Consider the following 23,223-nt stretch of genomic DNA (forward strand, 5'->3'; position numbering starts at 1 on the left):
CTGACATGCACAGTCAACTGTGGAACATTAAATAGACAGGTGTGTGCCTTTCCAATTCATGTCCAATCAATTGAATTTACCACAGGTGGACACCAATCAAGTCGAAGAAACATCTCAAGGATGATCAATGGAAACAGGATGCACCTGAGCTCAATTTCGAGTCTCATAGCAAAGGGTATGAATACTTATGTAAATAAGGTATCTGTTTTTTATTAATACATTTGCTAAAATTTCTAAAAACCTGTTTTTGCTTTGTCATTATGGAGTTGTGTGTAGATTGATGAGGGAAAAAAATTATTGAATCAATTTTAGAATAAGGCTGTAACGTAACAAAATGTGGAAAAAGTCAAGGATTCAGACCCCTTGACTTTTTCCACATTTTGTTACGTTACAGCCTTATTCTAAAATTGATTCAATAATTATTATTGTGCATGTAAACGTACTCAATGGGCCCCCTCCTGTTTACATGCAGTATATACAGTATATACTGCATGTAAACAGGAGGGGGCCCATTGAGTACGTTTACATGCACAATAATAATTAGATATTAAACTGATTATGGCAGTAGGCAGAGTATGGAAATAGTCATGTAAACACCTTCCTCTGCTTATCTTAAATCGGTGTACGGTCAAAATCAAGGTAAGCATACGCTGATTAAAACACCTGGAATCTTTTGAATTATTAGGACATGCTTAAATCGGCATTCCAGCGGTGCATTTGATCTGCGCATATGCCAGCACCAGCAGCGCAAGCCTCCCTCTTAAGCACGAGTTTAGTGAGTTCTGAAAAACTGAAAGTATGCATCTTATAGTTTTCACATACAAACTTTACATGTCCGAACTCAGAATCAAATAGACTTGCAAAAATAACATGGTTACTGTGGTAGAACGTTTATTTTGATTGCCGATTTTATGCATTTATCAAAAGTCCCATCAAGTAGCCTGATTTCAGATGTGTCCATATAAACAGGATTATTAGGGAAATCGTTCTTCTTGCAAAGCATGTAAACGTTTTAAACAAACTATTGCATTAATCTGACTATCCACCATAATCGTATTATTGTGTGCATGGAACCGTGCTCATTGTTGGGTATCATGTTTCTGAATATCTACAGTTGTTGCATACAAGCAGGGTCTGTTGGCGGAAAATAAACCATGGCAATGGGCTAGAGGACTACAGTGATATAATTAACAGCGGACAGACAGGGCTTTTGTCCGGGGCTGTTTAACTAATGTGACAAATCATCTCAGCTAGCTGGTTCACCTGATCCCTGCTGGCTGGAGAGTTTGCTGCTGAGTAAATAGCCAATCATCTGGCTAAAAAGAGCTATAACTACAGCATCCACAAATGCATTGCCACTGCCATAATTGTTTTTCTTTGTCCGACCGTGCTTTGTGCTGCCCCTTTTGTTCACTTGGTTTCAATATGAGCTTGTGTGTTGTAGGGCATTTGAACAGGACAATAACATCTCTGTATGACAAGCTTAACGGGGATAGGCCTTACTGTACACACTAGAGATTAGTACATGTTGCTCTGTGTCTCTGACCCCACCATGGGGATCACATGCTAGTATAAACTCCACAAACGACAAAGATAAGGAAATGTATGATACGCAGGAAGGAACAGACTCAAATATCAATGTTTAAAAAAAAGAAATCTTCAACAAACTGACCATGTGTTTTCAGTGTTACAACATTGTCTAAATGGGAAATGATTTATCTAAACAAACATGATGAGATAATGAGATATGGTTAATGTTCTCACCTCCTTCTCATCATCTGCTTCTTTCTGGATCTGTTGCAGGCGAAGCTGTTCTGCCTGCTCCCTCTCCTGTGCTTCTCTCTGAAAAAACAAATATATTTGTATACATCCAGCCATTCAATATCATAACATTATGAACAGTGATCAAGCAATAAATAACGTGACTTAACACGTTTACTGGGTAGATTCTCAATAACAACCATTTACAACACCCAGTAATGACCAGAATCATAACAGGATTATAAAAGGGTATACACTTTATATTTGTGTTGTGTGTAATATTTCACTTGAGGTTAATACTAAAATGTATAATCTTCAAAAACCCTCACACATCTATCTGATGAGAATGGATCCATGTCATTGTGTTGTAGGTGTTAGAGTTGATGACCAACCTTTTTACGGTCAGCCTCTAAAGACAGTTGGTAGGCCTCATCCTGCTCCCTCTTCACCATTTCCCTGGCTTCACGTTCATCCTGGATAGAGAAAGAGAACAGGTCAGAAAATACAAATATCTTAAAGTTATAAGCGAAACAATAACATCAATAACAATAGAAGCAGTTAAAATACTAAGTTGCTTTCGCCCTCTGCCACATGTAATATTGTGCTGTATTGAATAGCTGTGACTCTGGGCAGCAGAGCAGCAGGAAGTGGAGTAGAGCTGAATGAGAGAACTGAATGCTTTCTGCCAGACAAGGCTTGAAAGAGTATCATGTGGGAGAAGGGAATTCATTCGGGCCTTGACTTCCTTAACAGACCGGAGGGCGCTTTTCTTTTCCCTCAGAGCTCCTGTTTGCACAGAGGCCGACGGCTGCCTTTCTACCTGCTGTGTGTAAAGCAGGGAGAAAGAACTGTTTCCATTGTGTCAGCACTGGCATTTGTTTTGGAGCTTGGGAGACTACATTTTATTTTCTGAACCCCTGGACTTTGTGCCAATGATGTGAAAAGGTGACGCTATTGTGATTTGTGAGGTTTGTGCACTGGGCAGGGGGAGTGGTCAGTTGTCGCAATGAACTCTGAAAATGAAAAGGATACATTTGACCCTTTATCCTACAGACAATGTAGTCGCATGGTTGAGGACAAAATAATAATGGGTCACTTATTGTAAGTGCATTCGTCCAGTCATAAAATAACAGTTAGTGTAAAGTATTATGCTCTTTATTGTGCTCATTACCTTTGATGAAATATCATGAAACAAACAAAATAAACTATGGTTTTATTGTTGATGTACCACTCACAATGGACAAGACATGGTGCCTTTCTTCAATTATCTACAGATTATTGTATGGTGTACAATACCACTACTTTGTATCTGATATTAAAAGTGATCAAAGGAATACACTATTAAAACACTGAATGTTTTCCTGCTGATGAACACACAATTTGCAGTGAAAATAACTAACTAAACAGACAACAAGAAGCACGGCTGAGGCAGCAAAGTTTGCTCAAATGTGTGTGAAAGTATCTTTTTGGCTCTGCTGCTGTCCACCTCCCAGGCATGTCAGTCAGTGAGGAATGTGAGTGTGATGTTGGCAGATGTCTGTGGTGTCTGGATCTGTCCACAGAGGAGTGAGAGAGGAGAGCAGGACAGCCACAGACAGTGAGTAGTTGTGAGCTCAGAGCAGTCTGGGGCAATGGGTGCGACCATCCGGTACAGGAACAGGTCATTCTGCCCTGTGATGGGAGACGTGGTGGAGGCTTTGGCTTCACGTCAGAGTACAGCAACACCCTTAGAGCTTATTCCCATTGACGAGAGTAAAAGTAGAGGTAATGGGTTCTATATTAACACAACTAAAGCAATGGTAAATCTTAGGTAGCGTTATCGGTTCGGTGGTGTGTCAGAAATATTTTTGCTATTTTCACAACCAGAATTATGGGCGCAGTACCTGGCGGTGGCAAGAAAGGACTGGGTTTTGACTAATAATTTGTAAGTCGCTCTGGATAAGAGCGTCTGCTAAATAAAAACAATTATAATAATAAAATAATAATAAAAAAAAATTTATACAAAAATAAACAAGTTGTGGGTGTGTCGAGGCTTGGCCCCTTACTGGCCAATCAGAACATGCTCCATGGCTAAATATGTGGTTGCTTCAAGTTGAGAATTTACGGTCTTATGTATTGCATTGTCATCAACTCTAAAATCGAATGTTAGTCCGTTATAGGCTAGTTCGTTAAAAAGCTTTGTCCACATTGTTCTAATTGCATTGCTTCATTATGGAAATACATGGTTAAACATAGGCTATAGCATTCGCAGGGGCTAGGCCTACTGTAAATTGCAGTCTGGACATGAACATGCCAAATGTAGTCAATAAGCAAGATTAAATGTATTATGCTATTGATAAGGCCTAAAAAAAAAAAAGTATAATTCTAATTGTATTATAATAAAAACGAAAACTTGTTTTAAATAGGCTATGTCTAAATACAGTTACAGGCACCATAATTGCTCCCTGTGGGCATATAATACAGACAAGGCAACTGAGACTATGGAAGGTTTTACGCACATCCAAACATTTTACAGGAGCTGGATAAAGAACCAATATAAAGAGAAAGGGGGAATGTCCACTCACTCTTATACTGCTCCCAAATATAATGTTTTATATACATATTGGAACCATCTTACAGATCATATTTGCACTTCTCCTTATACTATTATTATAAATAGCAGATGAAATTGCATTTCATTCGAGCCATGTACATTCTCATTATAAACCCATGAACAGTGAATAAGTTTGGTTTTTATTCAAATTAAACAAAAACAATCTGTTTCTAAGAACTAACAACAATAATTCTAAATAGGATCGGGTCAGAAGCATGATATCATTAATCACATCTCTCGTTCAATGAGCATAATTCAATGTGTGCAGATGTAGGCCTAAGAGCTCTTTGGCAGGAGGCATGGATGTTTGTCCTATCGATTGAATATAGTTTATTAAATAGTATACACTAACCCTACAATAGGCTTAGTTATAACAAACATGTAGCCAATCTAGTTTATTTTATTTTATTGGCTTCAACATTGAAATATTCAACGCACTGCATGTTCGAGCCATGGACAATTGGATATTGTCCAAATGTTATAATAAGATTAGCATACCATCGCCGTTGACCATCTCCTGCTAATGACTTTGTCATGTGAAAGGTAAACAAACGAACAGGCAAATAGTCTAGGCTACAAGCGAATTCAGCACCAAGGACAGCGAGAGGAATTCCCGCGATTTGACAGTTGGGTCCAAGATGCAATTTCTTTCCAAAACGATGAAGGAAACTATAAGCAGTGTATTGTTATAACTTGATGTCCCTAAACAGACTTCCTACAGTAGGTATCGCGCATTCAATAGGTATCGCACATAGGCCTAATGAGAAATTTGCTGCATGGACTAAAATTATGTCCAATATAAAGAAAAAATAGGAATGTTTGTTGACTGTTTTGCTGCTTGTAAAATAAAAAAATAAAAAAATATATAAATATATATATATATACACATACACAGTGAGGGAAATAAGTATTTGATCCCCTGCTGATTTTGTACGTTTGCCCACTGACAAAGAAATGATCAGTCTATAATTTTAATGGTAGGTTTGTTTGAACAGTGAGAGACAGAATAACAAAAAAGAAATCCAGAAAAACACATGTCAAAAATGTTATAAATAAATTAGCATTTTAATGAGGGAAATAAGTATTTGACCCCCTCTCAATCAGAAAGATTTCTGGCTCCCAGGTGTCTTTGATACAGGTAACGAGCTGAGATTAGGAGCACACTCTTAAAGGGAGTGCTCCTAATCTCAGTTTGTTACCTGTATAAAAGACACCTGTCCACAGAAGCAATCAATCAATCAGATTCCAAACTCTCCACCATGGCCAAGACCAAAGAGCTCTCCAAGGATGTCAGGGACAAGATTGTAGACCTACACAAGGCTGGAATGGGCTACAAGACCATCGCCAAGCAGCTTGGTGAGAAGGTGACAACAGTTGGTGCGATTATTCGCAAATGGAAGAAACACAAAAGAACTGTCAATCTCCCTCGGCCTGGGGCTCCATGCAAGATCTCACCTCGTGGAGTTGCAATGATCATGAGAACGGTGAGGAATCAGCCCAGAACTATGATGATCTTAAGGCAGCTGAGACCATAGTCACCAAGAAAACAATTGGTAACACACTACGCCGTGAAGGACTGAAATCCTGCAGTGCCCGCAAGGTCCCCCTGCTCAAGAAAGCACATATACATGCCCGTCTGAAGTTTGCCAATGAACATCTGAATGATTCAGAGGAGAACTGGGTGAAAGTGTTGTGGTCAGATGAGACCAAAATGGAGCTCTTTGGCATCACCTCAACTCGCCGTGTTTGGAGGAGGAGGAATGCTGCCTATGACCCCAAGAACACCATCCCCACCGTCAAACATGGAGGTGGAAGCATTATGCTTTGGGGGTGTTTTTCTGCTAAGGGGACAGGACAACTTCACTGCATCAAAGGGACGATGGACGGGGCCATGTACCGTCAAATCTTGGGTGAGAACCTCCTTCCCTCAGCCAGGGCATTGAAAATGGGTCGTGGATGGGTATTCCAGCATGACAATGACCCAAAACACACGGCCAAGGCAACAAAGGAGTGGCTCAAGAAGAAGCAGATTAAGGTCCTGGAGTGGCCTAGCCAGTCTCCAGACCTTAATCCCATAGAAAATCTGTGGAGGGAGCTGAAGGTTCGAGTTGCCAAACGTCAGCCTGGAAACCTTAATGACTTGGAGAAGATCTGCAAAGAGGAGTGGGACAAAATCCCTCCTGAGATGTGTGCAAACCTGGTGGCCAACTACAAGAAACGTCTGACCTCTGATTGCCAACAAGGGTTTTGCCACCAAGTACTAAGTCATGTTTTGCAGAGGGATCAAATACTTATTTCCCTCATTAAAATGCTAATCAATTTATAACATTTTTGACATGCGTTTTTCTGGATTTCTTTGTTGTTATTCTGTCTCTCACTGTTCAAATAAACCTACCATTAAAATAGTAGACTGATCATTTCTTTGTCAGTGGGCAAATGTACAAAATCAGCAGGGGATCAAATACTTTTTTCCCCTCACTGTATATGTATATATTTTTTTGTGTGTGTGTCTAATTTACCCCCTTTTTCTCCCCAATTTCATGATTAAGATCTTTTCTCATCGCTGCAACTCCTCAACGGGCTCGGAAGAGGCGAAGGTCGAGTCATGGGTCCTCTGAAACATGACCTGCCAAGCCACGCTTCTTAACACCCGCTCGCTTAACCCGGAAGCCAGCCGCACCAATGTGTCGGAGGAAACACTGTTCAACTGACGACTGAAGTCAGCCTGCAGGTGCCCGTCCCGCCACAAGGAGTCGCTAGAGCACGATGAGCCAAGTAAAGCCCCCCCCCCCCCCCGGCCAAACACTTCCCTCACCTGGACGACGCTGGGCTAATTGTGCGCCGCCCAATGGGACTCCCGGTCACGATCGAACCCCAGGCTGTAGTGACGCCGCAACACTGCGATGCAGTGCCTTAGACCGCTGCGCCACTAGTGATATTTTAATAAAACATTGGTTATAGGCTACTGATGAGGCTACTGTGCACCTCTGCTGGCAAATGCCATAACCAATTGCGTTACCACTAAGACCAGCTTTTGGTGAGTGTTAAATATCACCAGTTGTGCTGCTTGAAATTGGCACACATTTTTTTCCAACCCTCCCACTTCAGCACAAGCGAGCTGATATAAGACAGGTAAATTACCAACCCTGGTGCCAGGGTAGGAAAATAGCAGAGCACTGGCTTTTACAAGTCCAAATTGCCAAAGCTTGTGTTTGACAATAGTGCTACCTGAACGGCAGCCGAAATCTAGCCCAATATGTACATAAACGTTTAAAAATTCACATTAGCAACGGGAATGTCACAAGCCAAGAGAGGGTTCGGTGACGTTCTTGCTTCGCTGCTCAAATGTACCATAAATGTCACAGTAGCCACTAACCAGTAGGTTACTGGTACGGATAGATACTGGTAGCATGCAAACTATTCAACTAGCTAGCTAACGTTATGCAAGCAACTACTAGCCTTGGGCTGTATACCATAAATACCATATACTGGGGTATTTGGAAATAGCCATGGGATGGTTTATTAATACTGTCAACACTGTTGAAACTATTTATTTGAAGTTTTTCCATACATGTTAATATTTGTAGCTACTTTTTAAGTAAATATCTGCAGTTAACTTGTGCAATACTTTAGGAGATAAAGCAGATCGTTTTCTTCATTTCACCGGTCACATTATGAAGCTTACCATAGTTCCCCAGAACAGTTGAGAAAGTCATGTGTTTGTTTTCAGAAAGCGGGCGCATGGGAGTCCAGCTGTGTATTGACAGGGTCGCATTTTACATTGAAAGTCAAGTGTTTTTTGCTTCAATAGCTTGATCAGGGACGTGCAACTATAGTTTTCCTTCACAGAAAATACATTAGTGCAACACATTTCGGCAGAAAATAGCTTCATTGTCATCAGATGACAACAGATGTGCAATGCTATTCCTAATATTTTTCTAAAAGTTAATCTTGCATTTTACCGGAGAACAGTAGACTGGAGAAAAGTAGCTACACAGTCAGCAGAGTGCTGTCTGCAGATACAGTGGGGGAAAAAAGTATTTAGTCAGCCACCAATTGTGCAAGTTCTCCCACTTAAAAAGATGAGAGAGGCCTGTAATTTTCATCATAGGTACATGTCAACTATGACAGACAAAATGAGATTTTTTTTCTCCAGAAAATCACATTGTAGGATTTTTAATGAATTTATTTGCAAATTATGGTGGAAAATAAGTATTTGGTCAATAACAAAAGTTTCTCAATACTTTGTTATATACCCTTTGTTGGCAATGACACAGGTCAAACGTTTTCTGTAAGTCTTCACAAGGTTTTGACACACTGTTGCTGGTATTTTGGCCCATTCCTCCATGCAGATCTCCTCTAGAGCAGTGATGTTTTGGGGCTGTCGCTGGGCAACACAGACTTTCAACTCCCTCCAAAGATTTTCTATGGGGTTGAGATCTGGAGACTGGCTAGGCCACTCCAGGACCTTGAAATTCTTCTTACGAAGCCACTCCTTCGTTGCCCAGGCAGTGTGTTTGGGATCATTGTCATGCTGAAAGACCCAGCCACGTTTCATCTTCAATGCCCTTGCTGATGGAAGGAGGTTTTCACTCAAAATCTCACGATACATGACCCCATTCATTCTTTCCTTTACACAGATCAGTCGTCCTGGTCCCTTTGCAGAAAAACAGCCCCAAAGCATGTTGTTTCCACCCCCATGCTTCACAGTAGGTATGGTGTTCTTTGGATGCAACTCAGCATTCTTTGTCCTCCAAACACAACGAGTTGAGTTTTTACCAAAAAGTTCTATTTTGGTTTCATCTGACCATATGACATTCTCCCAATCCTCTTCTGGATCATCCAAATGCACTCTCGCAAACTTCAGACGGGCCTGGACATGTACTGGCTTAAGCAGGGGGACACGTCTTGCACTGCAGGATTTGAGTCCCTGGCGGCGTAGTGTGTTACTGATGATAGGCTTTGTTACTTTGGTCCCAGCTCTCTGCAGGTCATTCACTAGGTCCCCCCGTGTGGTTCTGGGATTTTTGCTCACCGTTCTTGTGATCATTTTGACCCCACAGGGTTAGATCTTGCGTGGAGCCCCAGATCGAGGGAGATTATCAGTGGTCTTGTATGTCTTCCATTTCCTAATAATTGCTCCCACAGTTGATTTATTCAAACCAAGCTGTTTACCTATTGCAGATGCAGTCTTCCCAGCCTGGTGCAGGTCTACAATTTTGTTTCTGGTGTCCTTTGACAGCTCTTTGGTCTTGGCCATAGTGGAGTTTGGAGTGTGACTGTTTGAGGTTGTGGACAGGTGTCTTTTATACTGATAACAAGTTCAAACAGGTGCCATTAATACAGGTAACGAGTGGAGGACAGAGGAGCCTCTTAAAGAATAAGTTACAGGTCTGTGAGAGACAGAAATCTTGCTTGTTTGTAGGTGACCAAATACTTATTTTCCACCATAATTTGCAAATAAATTCATTAAAAATCCTACAATGTGATTTTCTAGATTTTTTTTCCTCCATTTGTCTGTTGTAGTTGACGCGTACCTATGATGAAAAAAATTACAGGCCTCTCTCATCTTTTTAAGTGGGAGAACATGCACAATTGGTGGCTGACTAAATACTTTTTTTCCCCACTGTGTGTGTGTGTGTGTGTGTGTGTGTGTGTGTGTGTGTATATATATATATATATAAAATATAGTTTTTTATCAAGGTATAATCTTCATAAATGATATCATAGGTAGGACTGGTGGAGTTGTCGCACATGCAGCTAACAGAAACATATGGAAATCTCTGCTCTACCCAAAATTACAACCAAATAATTGCAGCATTACCGCAAAAATGGAAGAGGAGTGGAAGGGGGAAAAAGTAAGGAACTTGTCTGTCGGCCCTGCATTAAAGACCATAATTGGTTAAAGAAAATTGTGATAAATAAAAATTATACCAGATTCATTTAAGGACCAAAGACTTGACAGCCGTCCCATATAGATTGCAAAATAGTTGGGAAGATTTTTGACATACCGATTCCATGGCAAATGGTTTATGAAATGAAACGCAAAACGACGCCGGATACAAAACTTATAATTTTTCTATTTAAATTATTATACAAAATTCTTGCTACCAATTCAACGTTATTTTTATGGGGGATACAATCTTCCCAGCTTGGCAGATTTTGCTGCGAAGAGACAGAATCATTAGATCATTTGTTTTGGTACTGTCCCACTATGCCCTCCGACGAACCATCAAACAGGCACAGCGTCAATACAGGACTAAGAACGAATCATACTACACCAGTTCCAACGCTCGTCGGATGTGGCAGGGCTTGCAAACTATTAGAGACTACAAAAGGGAAGCACAGCCACGAGCTGCCCAGTGACACGAGCCTACCAGACGAGCTAAATTACTTCTATGCTCGCTTCGAGGCAAGTAACACTGAAACATGCATGAGAGCATCAGCTGTTCCGGATGACTGTGTGATCACGCTCTCCATAGCTGATGTGAGTAAGACCTTTAAACAGGTCAACATTCACAAGGCCGCAGGGCCAGATGGATTAGCAGGACGTGTACTCTGAGCATGCGCTGACCAACTGGCAAGTGTCTTCACTGACATTTTCAACCTCTCCCTGTCTGAGTCTGTAATACCAACATGTTTCAAGCAGACCACCATAGTCCCTGTGACCAAGAACACTAAGGTAACCTGCCTAAATGACTACCGACCCGTAGCACTCACGTCTGTAGCCATGAAGTGCTTTGAAAGGCTCGTCATGGCTCACATCAACACCATTATCCCAGAAACCCTAGACCCACTCCAATTTCCATATTGTCCCAACAGATCCGCAGATGATGCAATCTCTATGGCGCTCCACACTGCCCTTTCACACCTGGACAAAAGGAACACCTATGTGAGAATGCTATTCATTGACTACAGCTCAGCGTTCAACACCATAGTGCCCTCAAAGCTCATCACTAAGCTAAGGATCCTGGGACTAAACACCTCCCTCTGCAACTGGATCCTGGACTTCCTGATGGGCCGCCCCCAGGTGGTAAGGGTAGGTAACAACACATCCGCCACGCTGATCCTCAACACGGGGGCCCCTCAGGGGTGCGTGCTCAGTCCCCTCCTGTACTCCCTGTTCACTCATGACTGCATGGCCAGGCACGACTCCAACACCATCATTAAGTTTGCAGATGACAACAGTGGTAGGCCTGATCACCGACAACGACAAGACAGCCTATAGGGAGGAGGTCAGAGACCTGGCCGTGTGATGCCAGGACAACAACCTCTCCCTCAACGTGATCAAGACAAAGGAGATGATTGTGGACTACAGGAAAAAGAAGAGGACCGAGCACGCCCCCATTCTCATTGACGGGGCTGTAGTGGAACAGGTTGAGAGCTTCAAGTTCCTTGGTGTCCACATCACCAACAAACTAACATGGTCCAAGCACACCAAGACAGTCGTGAAGAGGGCACGACAAAACCTATTCCCCCTAAGGAGACTGAAAAGATTTGGCATGGGTCCTCAGATCCTCAAAAGGTTCTACAGCTGCACCATCGAGAGCATCTGGACTGGTTGCATCACTGCCTGGTATGGCAACTGCTCTGCCTCTGACTGCAAGGCACTACAGAGGGTAGTGCATACGGCCCAGTACATCAAGGGGCCAAGCTTCCTGCCATCCAGGACTATAGCAGGCGGTGTCAGTGGAAGGCACTAAAAATGGTCAAAGACTCCAGCCACCCTGGTCATAGACTGTTCTCTCTGCTACCGCACGGCAAGCGGTACCGGAGTTAGGTCCAAGAGGCTTCAAAACAGCTTCTACTCCCAAGCCATAAGACTCCTGAACATCTAATCAAATGGCTACCCAGACTATTTGCATTGCCCCCCTACCCCTCTTTTACGCTGCTGCTACTCTGTTTATTATCTATGCATAGTCACTTTAATAACTCTACCTACATGTACATATTACCCCAATTACCTCGACTAACCAGTGCCCCCGCACATTGACTCGGTACCCCCTGTATATAGCCTCGCTATTGTTATTTTTACTGCTGCTCTTTAATTATTTGTTACTTATATTTCGTATTATTTTATATTGTATTTTTTTGTGATTCTTTCTTAAAACTGCATTGTTGGTTAAGGGCTTTTAAGTAAGCATTTCACTGTAAGGTCTACACCGGTTGTATTCGGCGCATGAGACAAATAAAATATTTGATTTGTAGCTTGTTTTTGGTCACAGGTCCAGGAATGGCTGAAGGATTGCAATATTTACCTTGAGCTAACGCTGCAGATAGCACTACTGGGTGATCTGAAAAGTCATAGTCAAATCGTCCAATAAAAATAATTTCAAATTGCAATCTGTAGAAACAATGAGAATAGAAGGGTTCAGAACTTTTGTGAAACATCACAGTACAGTTGAAAAATATATGGCAAATAGAAATCCTATATGGATGGTGTTAAGAGATAGATAGGAGGGGTTGAATGGAGCTGAAGTTTGGGGCTAATAACAACAAGATAACTAATGTAAAACATACTGTGTCCATAATAAGTATATAGGTTATAGGTTAAGAACTTTTGTGAAAGAGCACAGTTTGAAAGATATGGCATATAGAAGCAAACTGATGGACATCATGAAAATGATTGGAGAGGTTGAGGGTAGAGGAAGTTCAGGAGTAAAAACAAACAAAATAGAACTATTGTAAAATTGACTGTGTCCATAAAATGTATATAGTATGTATAAGATGGAAGTAGAGGCCTAAGCGTTGTTGTTCACTAGTTTACTCCAAGTAGGGGAGGGGTGGTGGGGTTGGAAAGTAATAATCACTATCGTACATTAACCACTCATTATAATTTGTTCTCCTGATTTGTGACATTATCACTTCACATTTCCCTCAATCCCGACAGGCCTGTGTAATTATCACAACCAGTGACTGTTATGGAGACAGCTCGCTTGTCAAGGTGCCAATTCTGACAGAAAATGAATTACTTCTTGTAATGAACAGAAACATTCTATATATGTAAAATTGAAAGCTATTCAATAAGAGAAATGTTGAATTAAAATACTGACCCATAAAGGACATTTTAAGTATTTAAGAATCAAATGGTATGGTATGCTAATTTAATAACTATTTCTGTTCACAGCAAAAGCTGTCATATTTGCTTTGCATCTATGAAGACAATAGCAAGGCAATCAACTGAGCTTCTCCCCATGAAAACCTGTCACTCAATTAATCATACTTCTCTAAATGCTCTGAGCTTATTACTGTAGCATCCAGTCTGGTCACACAGGACATACAGCTTGGTGACATGAGCAAATAGTGTACATACCTCGTTGCTTATTGGTCCTAGGTATTTTTCTGAAAGAATAGGCATCCAATGAGAACCTAATGGGAATCCCAGTTACAGACTGAGAAGTGTCAACACTCATCAGCTCACCTACAGTTACCCCCTGGCTGTGTGCAAAACAACACTAATGACAATTCCCATGACCGAGATGCTGTAACAAAACTAATCAACCACTGAAAAGGTCACTAAACTATAGTATTGTTACAACAACACCGTGGGAGTCTAACTCATTCCTGATATGATGTGACAGAGTAGAGGAATGAGAAAGACAGCCAGCCAGCCAGCCAGGCCTAGTGCTGCTGAAGAACATGAGACAATCTCAGGTTTTAATCTACTAAAACACACTGCTGCAGATGCCTTTCATCTCAGAGACTGTAACCACCTTGTGACCATTCATTCTCTAAATCTATATCCCATCAACAAGAGTGAAAGGTCTAAAGACAAGTCAGAGAGAGAGAATGTGTACTGGTATTCAAAGTAATCTCCCAGTGACAAGTTTACTCTAAGTATTGAGCACATTGGACTGAGCCTGATGACACGTCATCTCTTCCAGACTGCTGATTAATAAGAGGTTTAAACAGTACAAACAGGGTATGGAGTCATCTGTAATCACTAACAACACAAACTGTATGCCTGAGACAACATGGTCTAGAGCAGTCAGCTTAGGAGGACTACCTAAAGAATGCCTTTCTTTGGTTATTGGATGTTGAGTAAATAGTGAGAGAATGGTTAAATAAATCCATTCATTGTGACACAGAAAAGAGAGCGTTCATGAGGTCAGGTGAATGTCTGACACAGAGGGACCCCTGCCATACTGTCCCCACATTCCTGTCCTCACATGAAAGAATACCGCCTCTGTTTCGCTGCTTTCTTCTCAGAGTGGAGTTTGTTTGTGAAGTTTCTATTGGATTAAAGCAGCGATAGACAGAGAAGGGTGAAAGAGAGAAGAGTTTGTATCCTGCTCCCATTGTGAAGACCTTAGGCACAGTAAACTAAAACAAAATGGGAGGGAAATGAATTGTGCTTTCGCCCCCCTGACCCAGATAAAGGGCCTCTCAGAGTATGTATTCTTTGCCTTGGCCCTAAGTGGAGCTGGTGGCAGTCACAATGCATTCCGATTTGTCTCAGCATGTCCCCATTTAGCTCCCGGACAAACTATGGCATAATTATATGAGCTTGGCTCAAATGGCACAATAATTGGCTCCCTCTTGGCCTCCTGCGATGAAACAAATCATGGTATATTTCAGAGGTCATGGCCTAATAATGGCTTGCATTTCAAACATCTACTCCTACTTAACTCTGTTCCTCTGTGTGCTTTCAGAGTTCTTCTCATACATACTTCATCCTTGATGTCCTCTTGCTGCTGAGCTGTGAAGATTTCCATTGCACCCATTAGTCTCATCATCAACTCATCCACTGTCGTGTTGCCTTGAAAGAATAGTAAAAAAAAAAAACAGACATTTCAGAATTACAATTTTAAAATGCCTTTTGGGATAAAATAAAATATGTATGCACTCACTAACTAAGTCGCTCTGGATAAGAGCATCTGCTAAATGACTAAAATGTAAATGTAAAAAAAAAATGAGTCACACTATTTCAGCATTATTAGAGGGTCACAAAGTAAATGGTTGAACATATTTTAGAGCTCTTCAAAACCTATTTTCAACCAGAATGTGATTGTTCAACACATTGATATTGTTGATATTTATGCAGTCATTACCTTGAATAACATTTAAAACTTCATTTGATGTCCTCTTTCCCATGACAATAAGGAGCAGGGGGAACTGATCAGTCTTGTATGTCCGAATCGTCTGTGCCACCACACTGCCAAAGTGCCTTGTGCACATAGTGAGTAGTCTGGGAAAGGAAAAGACAGGACAGACATTTTTTCACATGAACAGCACTTGAATGAGGTACACAGCTCATAGCATTAAAGGAAAACTCCACCCAAAAACTAACTTTTGGTATTTGTTTCATTAGTCCATTCTTGACAAATGTTTTGCTTGTCAGCGCTCAAGTTTTCAAGAAATATAACTTTCAAAATACAGAAATCATCCCTGTATGATGCATTTAGCATCAGTTACATATCTTGAAAACTTGAGCGCTGACAAGCAAAACATTTTGGGACTATGTCAACAATGGACTAATGAAACAAATACCAAAAGATAGATTTTGGGTGGAGTTTTCCTTTAAGGAATTTAAAACCAATTCTGCCTTTTCTTCCAGGAGACGTCCCTGTCTAAATAAGCCAGGCAGACAAATTAGTATTCTCCACCAGAGGTGATGAATTGATAGGGCAGAGAGGATTTCTTATTCCATTACAAAGACAGAACTTTAAATTAACATTTCACTAGAATGAATAGGGTAGCAGCCAGGCCCTCGGAGCTCACTGTAAATGTCATAATATTAATGAGTCGCTATAGACTGAATGCAAATATAGATTAGCTTTTTCACTCGCATTTTAATAAGATCCACTTTAATAACTGGCTGGTAAAACAGAGGAGTAATGGAATGGGTGGAGGATGAGGTCAGAGAGGAGAGGGATGGATGGAGTGAGTGGTCTGGGTGTGGTTGCTACTCATTAATCATGAATTCAAAGTTGAGAGCGCTAGTTGCATTACTTTTCAAACTGTGCAATGGAACAATAGCGGCTCAATGCTTAACCATGGGAAGCATGAGCACCAATCTCCACAAGCATTCCAGGAGAAACAAGGTAATTTCTACCACAATCCTTAACCCCAACATTACTCTAACCCTAAGTCAACACCAAATAGCTCATGTAGTTGCTCATGGGTTCTGACAATGAGGCTGACTTGTCTTTTGTCCATTCTACTGTGGTTAAGGAGAGGGGTTCTCCCCCTGACACAGTGAAGTTAAGATGATGTCCATGCCCTGTCCTTGTCCCTGCTCTAGAGAGGGCCCTGAAAAGGCCTAACCATGGCCAGGCCAAAACAATGGACAGGAGTAATTCTAACCTGTCACCAAGGACTTGGGAACAATCATCAGGGCCTTCAGAGAAACCCAATCTTAATTCCCTTATTAAACACAACACAACCTCCTTTTGTTCCAATCAATCAAACACCTCAGGAGTCAAACCAAAACAGTAAAAACCTGTTTCAAGGAACCAACTACGTAATTGGACACAATACAGCCTTTTTCTTTTACACCATACAAAGCTAATGCTTGACTTTTTATTTTTACTCCTGAGTTTGTAAACCAAAAGAGAAAAAAAAAAATCTACATATGGCGCACAATAACAAGTACTGACACAGCATCACATACGAAGGATGAAAATTGTGTCAAAGGCTAGGAAGTAAAAATGAATTGCTCTCTCTTTCAGGCATAACATATCTTAAAGAATGTATAGCTTTGCTTCTCACAACAACCTTAATGGAGTTACTTATTTTCTAACTACTCGAAACACCTGGGCCCGGTTTCACGACAGCGATGGAATTTAGGATTAGGAGTGATTTAACGATGCATCTTTCCTACAACGGCTGAAGATAACATGAGTTTCCCAAAACACCATGCAGACAGAACGTTAGCTAAGTGCGTCATTGAGGCATGTGTCAATACTGATAGGATCGAAAGAAATGCAGCGCTGCTCTCGTATCAGCTTTCTCCATTCAAATCTTACCTTAACATCAGAAATATTCCACAATACTGATGACGGATCAGCTTCTAGAGACATACAGTGAGGGAAAAAAGTATTTGATCCCCTGCTGATTTTGTACGTTTTCCCACTGACAAAGAAATGATCAGTCTATAACTTTAATGGTAGGTTTATTTGAACAGTGAGACACAGAATAACAACAAAAAAATCCAGAAAAACACATGTCAAAAATGTTATAAATTGATTTGCATTTTAATGAGGGAAATAAGTATTTGACCCCCTCTCAATCAGAAAGACTTCTGGCTCCCAGGTGTCTTTTATACAGGTAACGAGCTGAGATTAGGAGCACACTCTTAAAGGGAGTGCTCCTAATCTCAGCTTGTTACCTGTATAAAAAAGACACCTGTCCACAGAAGCAATCAATCAATCAGATTCCAAACTCTCCACCATGGCCAAGACCAAAGAGCTCTCCAAGGATGTCAGGGACAAGATTGTGGACCTACACAAAGCTGGAATGGGCTACAAGACCATCGCCAAGCAGCTTGGTGAGAAGGTGACAACAGTTGGTGCGATTATTCGGGGGGCTCCATGCAAGATCTCACCTCGTGGAGTTGCAATGATCATGAGAACGGTGAGGAATCAGCCCAGAACTACACGGGAGGATCTTGTCAATGATCTCAAGGCAGCTGGGACCATAGTCACCAAGAAAACAATTGGTAACACACTACGCCGTGAAGGACTGAAATCCTGCAGCGCCAGCAAGGTCCCCCTGCTCAAGAAAGCACATATACATGCCCGTCTGAAGTTTGCCAATGAACATCTGAATGATTCAGAGGGGAAAAGGGTGAAAGTTTTGTGGTCAGATGAGACCAAAATCGAGCTCTTTGGCATCAACTCAACTCGCCGTGTTTGGAGGAGGAGGAATGCTGCCTATGACCCCAAGAACACCATCCCCACTGTCAAACATGAAGGTGGAAACATTATGCTTTGGGGGTGTTTTTCTGCTAAGGGGACAGGACAACTTCACCGCATCAAAGGGACGATGGACGGGGCCATGTACCGTCAAATCTTGGGTGAGAACCTCCTTCCCTCAGCCAGGGCATTGAAAATTGGTCGTGGATGGGTATTCCAGCATGACAATGACCCAAAACACACGGCCAAGGCAACAAAGGAGTGCCTCAAGAAGAAGCACATTAAGGTCCTGGAGTGGCCTAGCCAGTCTCCAGACCTTAATCCCATAGAAAATCTGTGGAGGGAGCTGAAGGTTCGAGTTGCCAAACGTCAGCCTTGAAACCTTAATAACTTGGAGAAGATCTGCAAAGAGGAGTGGAACAAAATCCCTCCTGAGATGTGTGCAAACCTGGTGGCCAACTACAAGAAACGTCTGACCTCTGATTGCCAACAACGGCTTTGCCACCAAGTACTAAGTCATGTTTTTCAGAAGGGTCAAATACTTATTTCCCTCATTAAAATGCAAATCAATAACATTTTTGACATGCGTTTTACTGGATTTTTTTTGTTATTCTGTCTCTCACTGTTCAAATAAACCTACCATTAAAATTATAGACTGATCATGTCTTTGTCAGTGGGCAAACGTACAAAATCAGCAGGGGATCAAATACTTTTTCCCCCCTCACTGTATCACCTATGGCTGCAAATATTGAGGCGGCTTATTCTAATGCTTAGCCTATAATAATTGACTAAATCAAGATTTGGCACATCATTGCACAGGTTGTTACACATCATGAAATATATTGACGCAAAAATGACCAACAGTGAACTACAATTAGCAAAATAGAACTCAATTGAATTAACATACATTTATTTTAATATTATTGAATTATATACATTTACATTTTAGTCATTTAGCAGACGCTCTTATCCAGAGCGACTTACAGTTAGTGAGTGCATACATATTTTTATTTATTTTTATTTTTTCATACTGGCCCCCCGTGGGAATCGAACCCACAACCCTGGCGTTGCAAACGCCATGCTCTACCAACTGAGCTACATCCCTGCTGGCCATTCCCTCCCCTACCCTGGACGACGCTGGGCCAATTGTGCGCCGCCCCATGGGTCTCCCGGTTATGGCCAGCTACGACAGAGCCTGGATTCGAACCAGGATCTCTAGTGGCACAGCTAGCACTGCGATGCAGTGCCTTAGACCACTGCGCCACTCGGCGTATGTAGGCTATACTGTAGGCTATTTATGCAGTAATCTCGGTTTTTATTTGAAGCATCTTTTTAATCCTTCACTTGTTTGTAACAATTGCAAAGAAATTGGCAACTTTGTATTTATAGTCACATTCGTTCTGAAGTCAGCGGCGGACACAGAAAGACCGATGAACATCTTGATTTTGTGTTTAGCAGAGATCTTCGGTGTATAAAGTAACGCCGATGGGCAAAAAAGCACCCAACAACGCACTTAGCTGTGGTCTGAGGCAGTTAATAAATAACAAGGATTTTCAAGATAACCTTTACTAACGATGGTTTTGGGAAACAGCTCGGAGATTTAACGATGCTCTTACGAAGGTTCTAACAATAAACTTGCTTTTGGGAAACCGGGCTGGTTGGGTAGAGTGACAGGTTTGAAGGGTGGATTTACAATAGTAAAATATGTCTAGTGAGATCTCGTCAACATCAGATTTATACCAGCATGTCACCTGTGCAACTAGAGACAAAACTCTAGATCACCTTCACTCCACACACAGAAACGCATACAAGGCTCTCCCTCACCCTCCATCTGGCAAATCTGATCATAAATCTATCCTCCTGCTTACAAGCAAAAAAACAAACAGGAAGTACCAGTGACACGCTCAATACGGAAGTGGTCCGATGAGGCGGATGCTAAACTACAGGATTATTTAGCTAGCACAGACTGGAATATATTCTGGGATTCATCAGATAACGACCACATCAGTCACTGGCTTCATTAATAAATGCATAGATGATGCCATCCCCACAATGACCGTACGTACATATCCCAACCAGAAGTACTGGATTACAGGCAACATCCGCACTGACCTGAAGGCAAGAGCTTGCGCTTTCAAGGAGCGGAATACTAATCTGGACGCTTATAAGAAATCCCACTACGACCTCCGACTAGCCATCAAACAGGCAAAGCATCAATACAGGACTAAGATCAAATCCTACTATGCCAGCTCTAACGCTCGTCGGATGTGGCAGGGCTTGCAAACGATCACAGATTACAAAGGGAAACCCAGCCGCGAGCTGCCCAGTGACGCGAGCCTACCAGACGAGCTAAATGCCTTCTACGCTCGCTTCAAGGCAGGCAACACTGAACCATGCATGAGAGCACCAGCTGTTCAGGACAACTGTGTGATCTCGCTCTCCGTAGCCGATGCAGGTAAGACCTTTATATAAGTTAACATTCACAAGGCCTCAGGGCAGGACAGATTACCAGGACAGGTACTCAGAGCATGCGCTGACCAGCTGGCAAGTTTCTTCAATGTCATTTTCAACTTCTCCCTGAACCAGTCTGTAATACCTACATGTTTCAAGCAGACCACCATGGTCCCTGTGCCCAAGAACGCCAAGGTAAACTGTCTAAATTACTATCGCCCCGTAGCACTCACATCTGTGGCCATGAAATGCTTTCAAAGGCTGGTCATGGCTCACATCAACACCATCATCCCAGACACTCTGGACCCATTCCAATTGGAAAATAGCCCCAACAGATCCACATGACGCAATCTCTATTGTACTCCACATACTGCCCTCTCCCACCTAGACAAGAGGAACACCTACAGTTGAAGTCAGAAGTTCACATACACCTTAGCCAAATACATTTAAACTCAGTTTTTCACAATTCCTGACATTTAATCCTAGTAAAAATGGCATGTTTTAGGTCAGTTGTGAAATGTCAGAATAATAGTAGAGAGAATGATTTATTTCAGCTTTTATTTCTTTCATCACATTCCCAGTGGGTCAGAAGTTTACATACACTCAATTAGTATTTGGTAGCATTGCCTTTAAATTGTTTAACTTGGGTCAAATGTGTCGGGTAGCCTTCCACAGGCTTCCCACAATAAGTTGGGTGAATTTTGGCCCATTCCTCCTGACAGAGCTGGTGTAACTGAGTCAGGTTTGAAGGCTGCCTTGCTCACACACGCTTTTTCAGTTCTGCCCACACATTTTCTATAGGATTGAGGTAAGGGCTTTGTGATGGCCACTCCAATACCTTGACTTTGTTGTCCTTAAGCCATTTTGCAACAACTTTGGAAGCATTGTCCATTTGGAAGACCCATTTGCGACCAAGCTTTAACTTCCTGACTGATGTCTTGAGATGTTGCTTCAATATATCCACATAATTAGTAGATGTTCTAACCAACTTTCCAAAACTATTGTTTGTTAACAAGAAATTTGAGGAGTGGTTGAAAAACGAGTTTTAATGACTCCAACCTAAGTGTACGTAAACCTCCGACTTCAACTGTATGTGAGAATGCTGTTCATTCACTACAGCTCAGCGTTCAACACCATAGTGTCTCTAAACTTATCACTAAAAGGCAGGAACTTGGGACTGAACACCTCTAGGGTTGGGCGGTATCCAAATTTCTATACCATACCAGTGTATTTTGCTCAAATCTATTTAGGCAACAGGGATCTTGATCCAGGAGGAGATTGAACGTCTCTGCTTGACATCGTCACTTAGCTAAAAAATTTGCTAACCAAATGCATAGCTGGAGCCCTGAGCTGGATATGACGACATCTTACTTTCTATAGTTATACTTAACATATAGTTTATAAGCAGTGGCGTAGCACGCACACACCCACCCCAAAATAAATACATATATATTTTTTAACAGTATTGAAAATCATACCGTCGGTATTTCAAAATACCTCGGTATACGGTATAAACGGTAGATCGCCCAAGCCTACCTTGGATGTGTTATGGCCAAAGCCACATTCCTGCTTCAAGTGTGAGTGCAGCTATTCGCATACCATAAATATCATAGTATATTGACAAACAAAATAAGGATACCAATTCAAACTATACAGGAGCTTCTCATCTAAACCATATTGCACAGAGTTGCACACTTGCTTAATGCAACAATTCACACGTGTGGATATTTTAAAAGCCTTTCATTTTCAATTTGGCTAACATTAAGGTAATTCTTACAAGGACGTGGTGTGGGAGAGCTGTTGCCTTTACACTGTACCACTCAGAGGGGGGTATGTGGTGATGGCCACCTATTCATCTCATTCATCCCCCGCCGAACTGCAATCAGGTCAAGATCCTGGTGAGGACGACAAGCACGCAGATGAGCTTCCCTGAGACGGTTTCTGACAGTTTGTGCATTAAGTCTTCAGATGTGCAAACCCACAGTTTCATCAGTTGTCCGGGTGGCTGGTCTCAGACGATCCCGCAGGTGAAGAAGCCGGATGTGGAGGTCCTGGGCTGGCATGGTTACACGTGGTCTGCGGTTGTGAGGCGGCTTATGGTAGAGAAATTAACATTAAATTCTCAGCCAACAGCTCTGGTGGATATTCCTGCAGTCAGCATGCCAATTGTGCTCTTCCTCAAAACTTGAGACATCTGTGGCATTGTGTTGTGACAAAACTGCACATTTTAAAGTGGCCTTTTATTGTTCCCAGCACAAGGTGCACCTGTGTACTGATCATGCTGTTTAATCAGCTTCTTGATATGCCACACCTGTCAGGTGGATGATTACTAACAGGGATGTAAACTAATTTGTGCACAACATTTTTGGGATCTTTTATTTCAGCATACGGAACATTTCTGGGATCTTTTATTTCAGCTCATGAAACATGGGACTAACACTTTACATGTTGCGTTCATATATTTTTGTTCAGAGTAGTTTGTGTCCTCAAAGTAGTGTAGTGTAAAGAGGCTCTAAATCAGCTCACTCGCTTTCTCTGCACAAAATGTTAATGTTTCCTAGG

The 23,223-nt window shown here is 41.7% G+C and overlaps 1 protein-coding gene across 2 annotated transcripts in view; it reads right to left on the reverse strand.

Moving 5' to 3' along the window:
• faf1 (Fas (TNFRSF6) associated factor 1) overlaps positions 1-23,223 on the reverse strand; it is a 94,596-nt gene that overhangs the window by 18,231 nt on the left and 53,142 nt on the right. For both annotated transcript variants that reach the window (XM_084185358.1, XM_084185357.1), the window contains exons 14-17: positions 15,406-15,542; positions 15,025-15,113; positions 2,154-2,234; positions 1,765-1,842 (exon numbers count right to left, since the gene is read on the reverse strand). In XM_084185358.1, the coding sequence (XP_084041484.1) occupies positions 1,765-1,842; positions 2,154-2,234; positions 15,025-15,113; positions 15,406-15,542 (385 nt within the window). The remainder of the gene's footprint in view (positions 1-1,764; positions 1,843-2,153; positions 2,235-15,024; positions 15,114-15,405; positions 15,543-23,223) is intronic.

The sequence above is a fragment of the Coregonus lavaretus genome, assembly GCF_964263955.1.
Source record: "Coregonus lavaretus genome assembly, chromosome: 21".
NCBI classification, from domain to species: Eukaryota; Metazoa; Chordata; class Actinopteri; order Salmoniformes; family Salmonidae; genus Coregonus; species Coregonus lavaretus.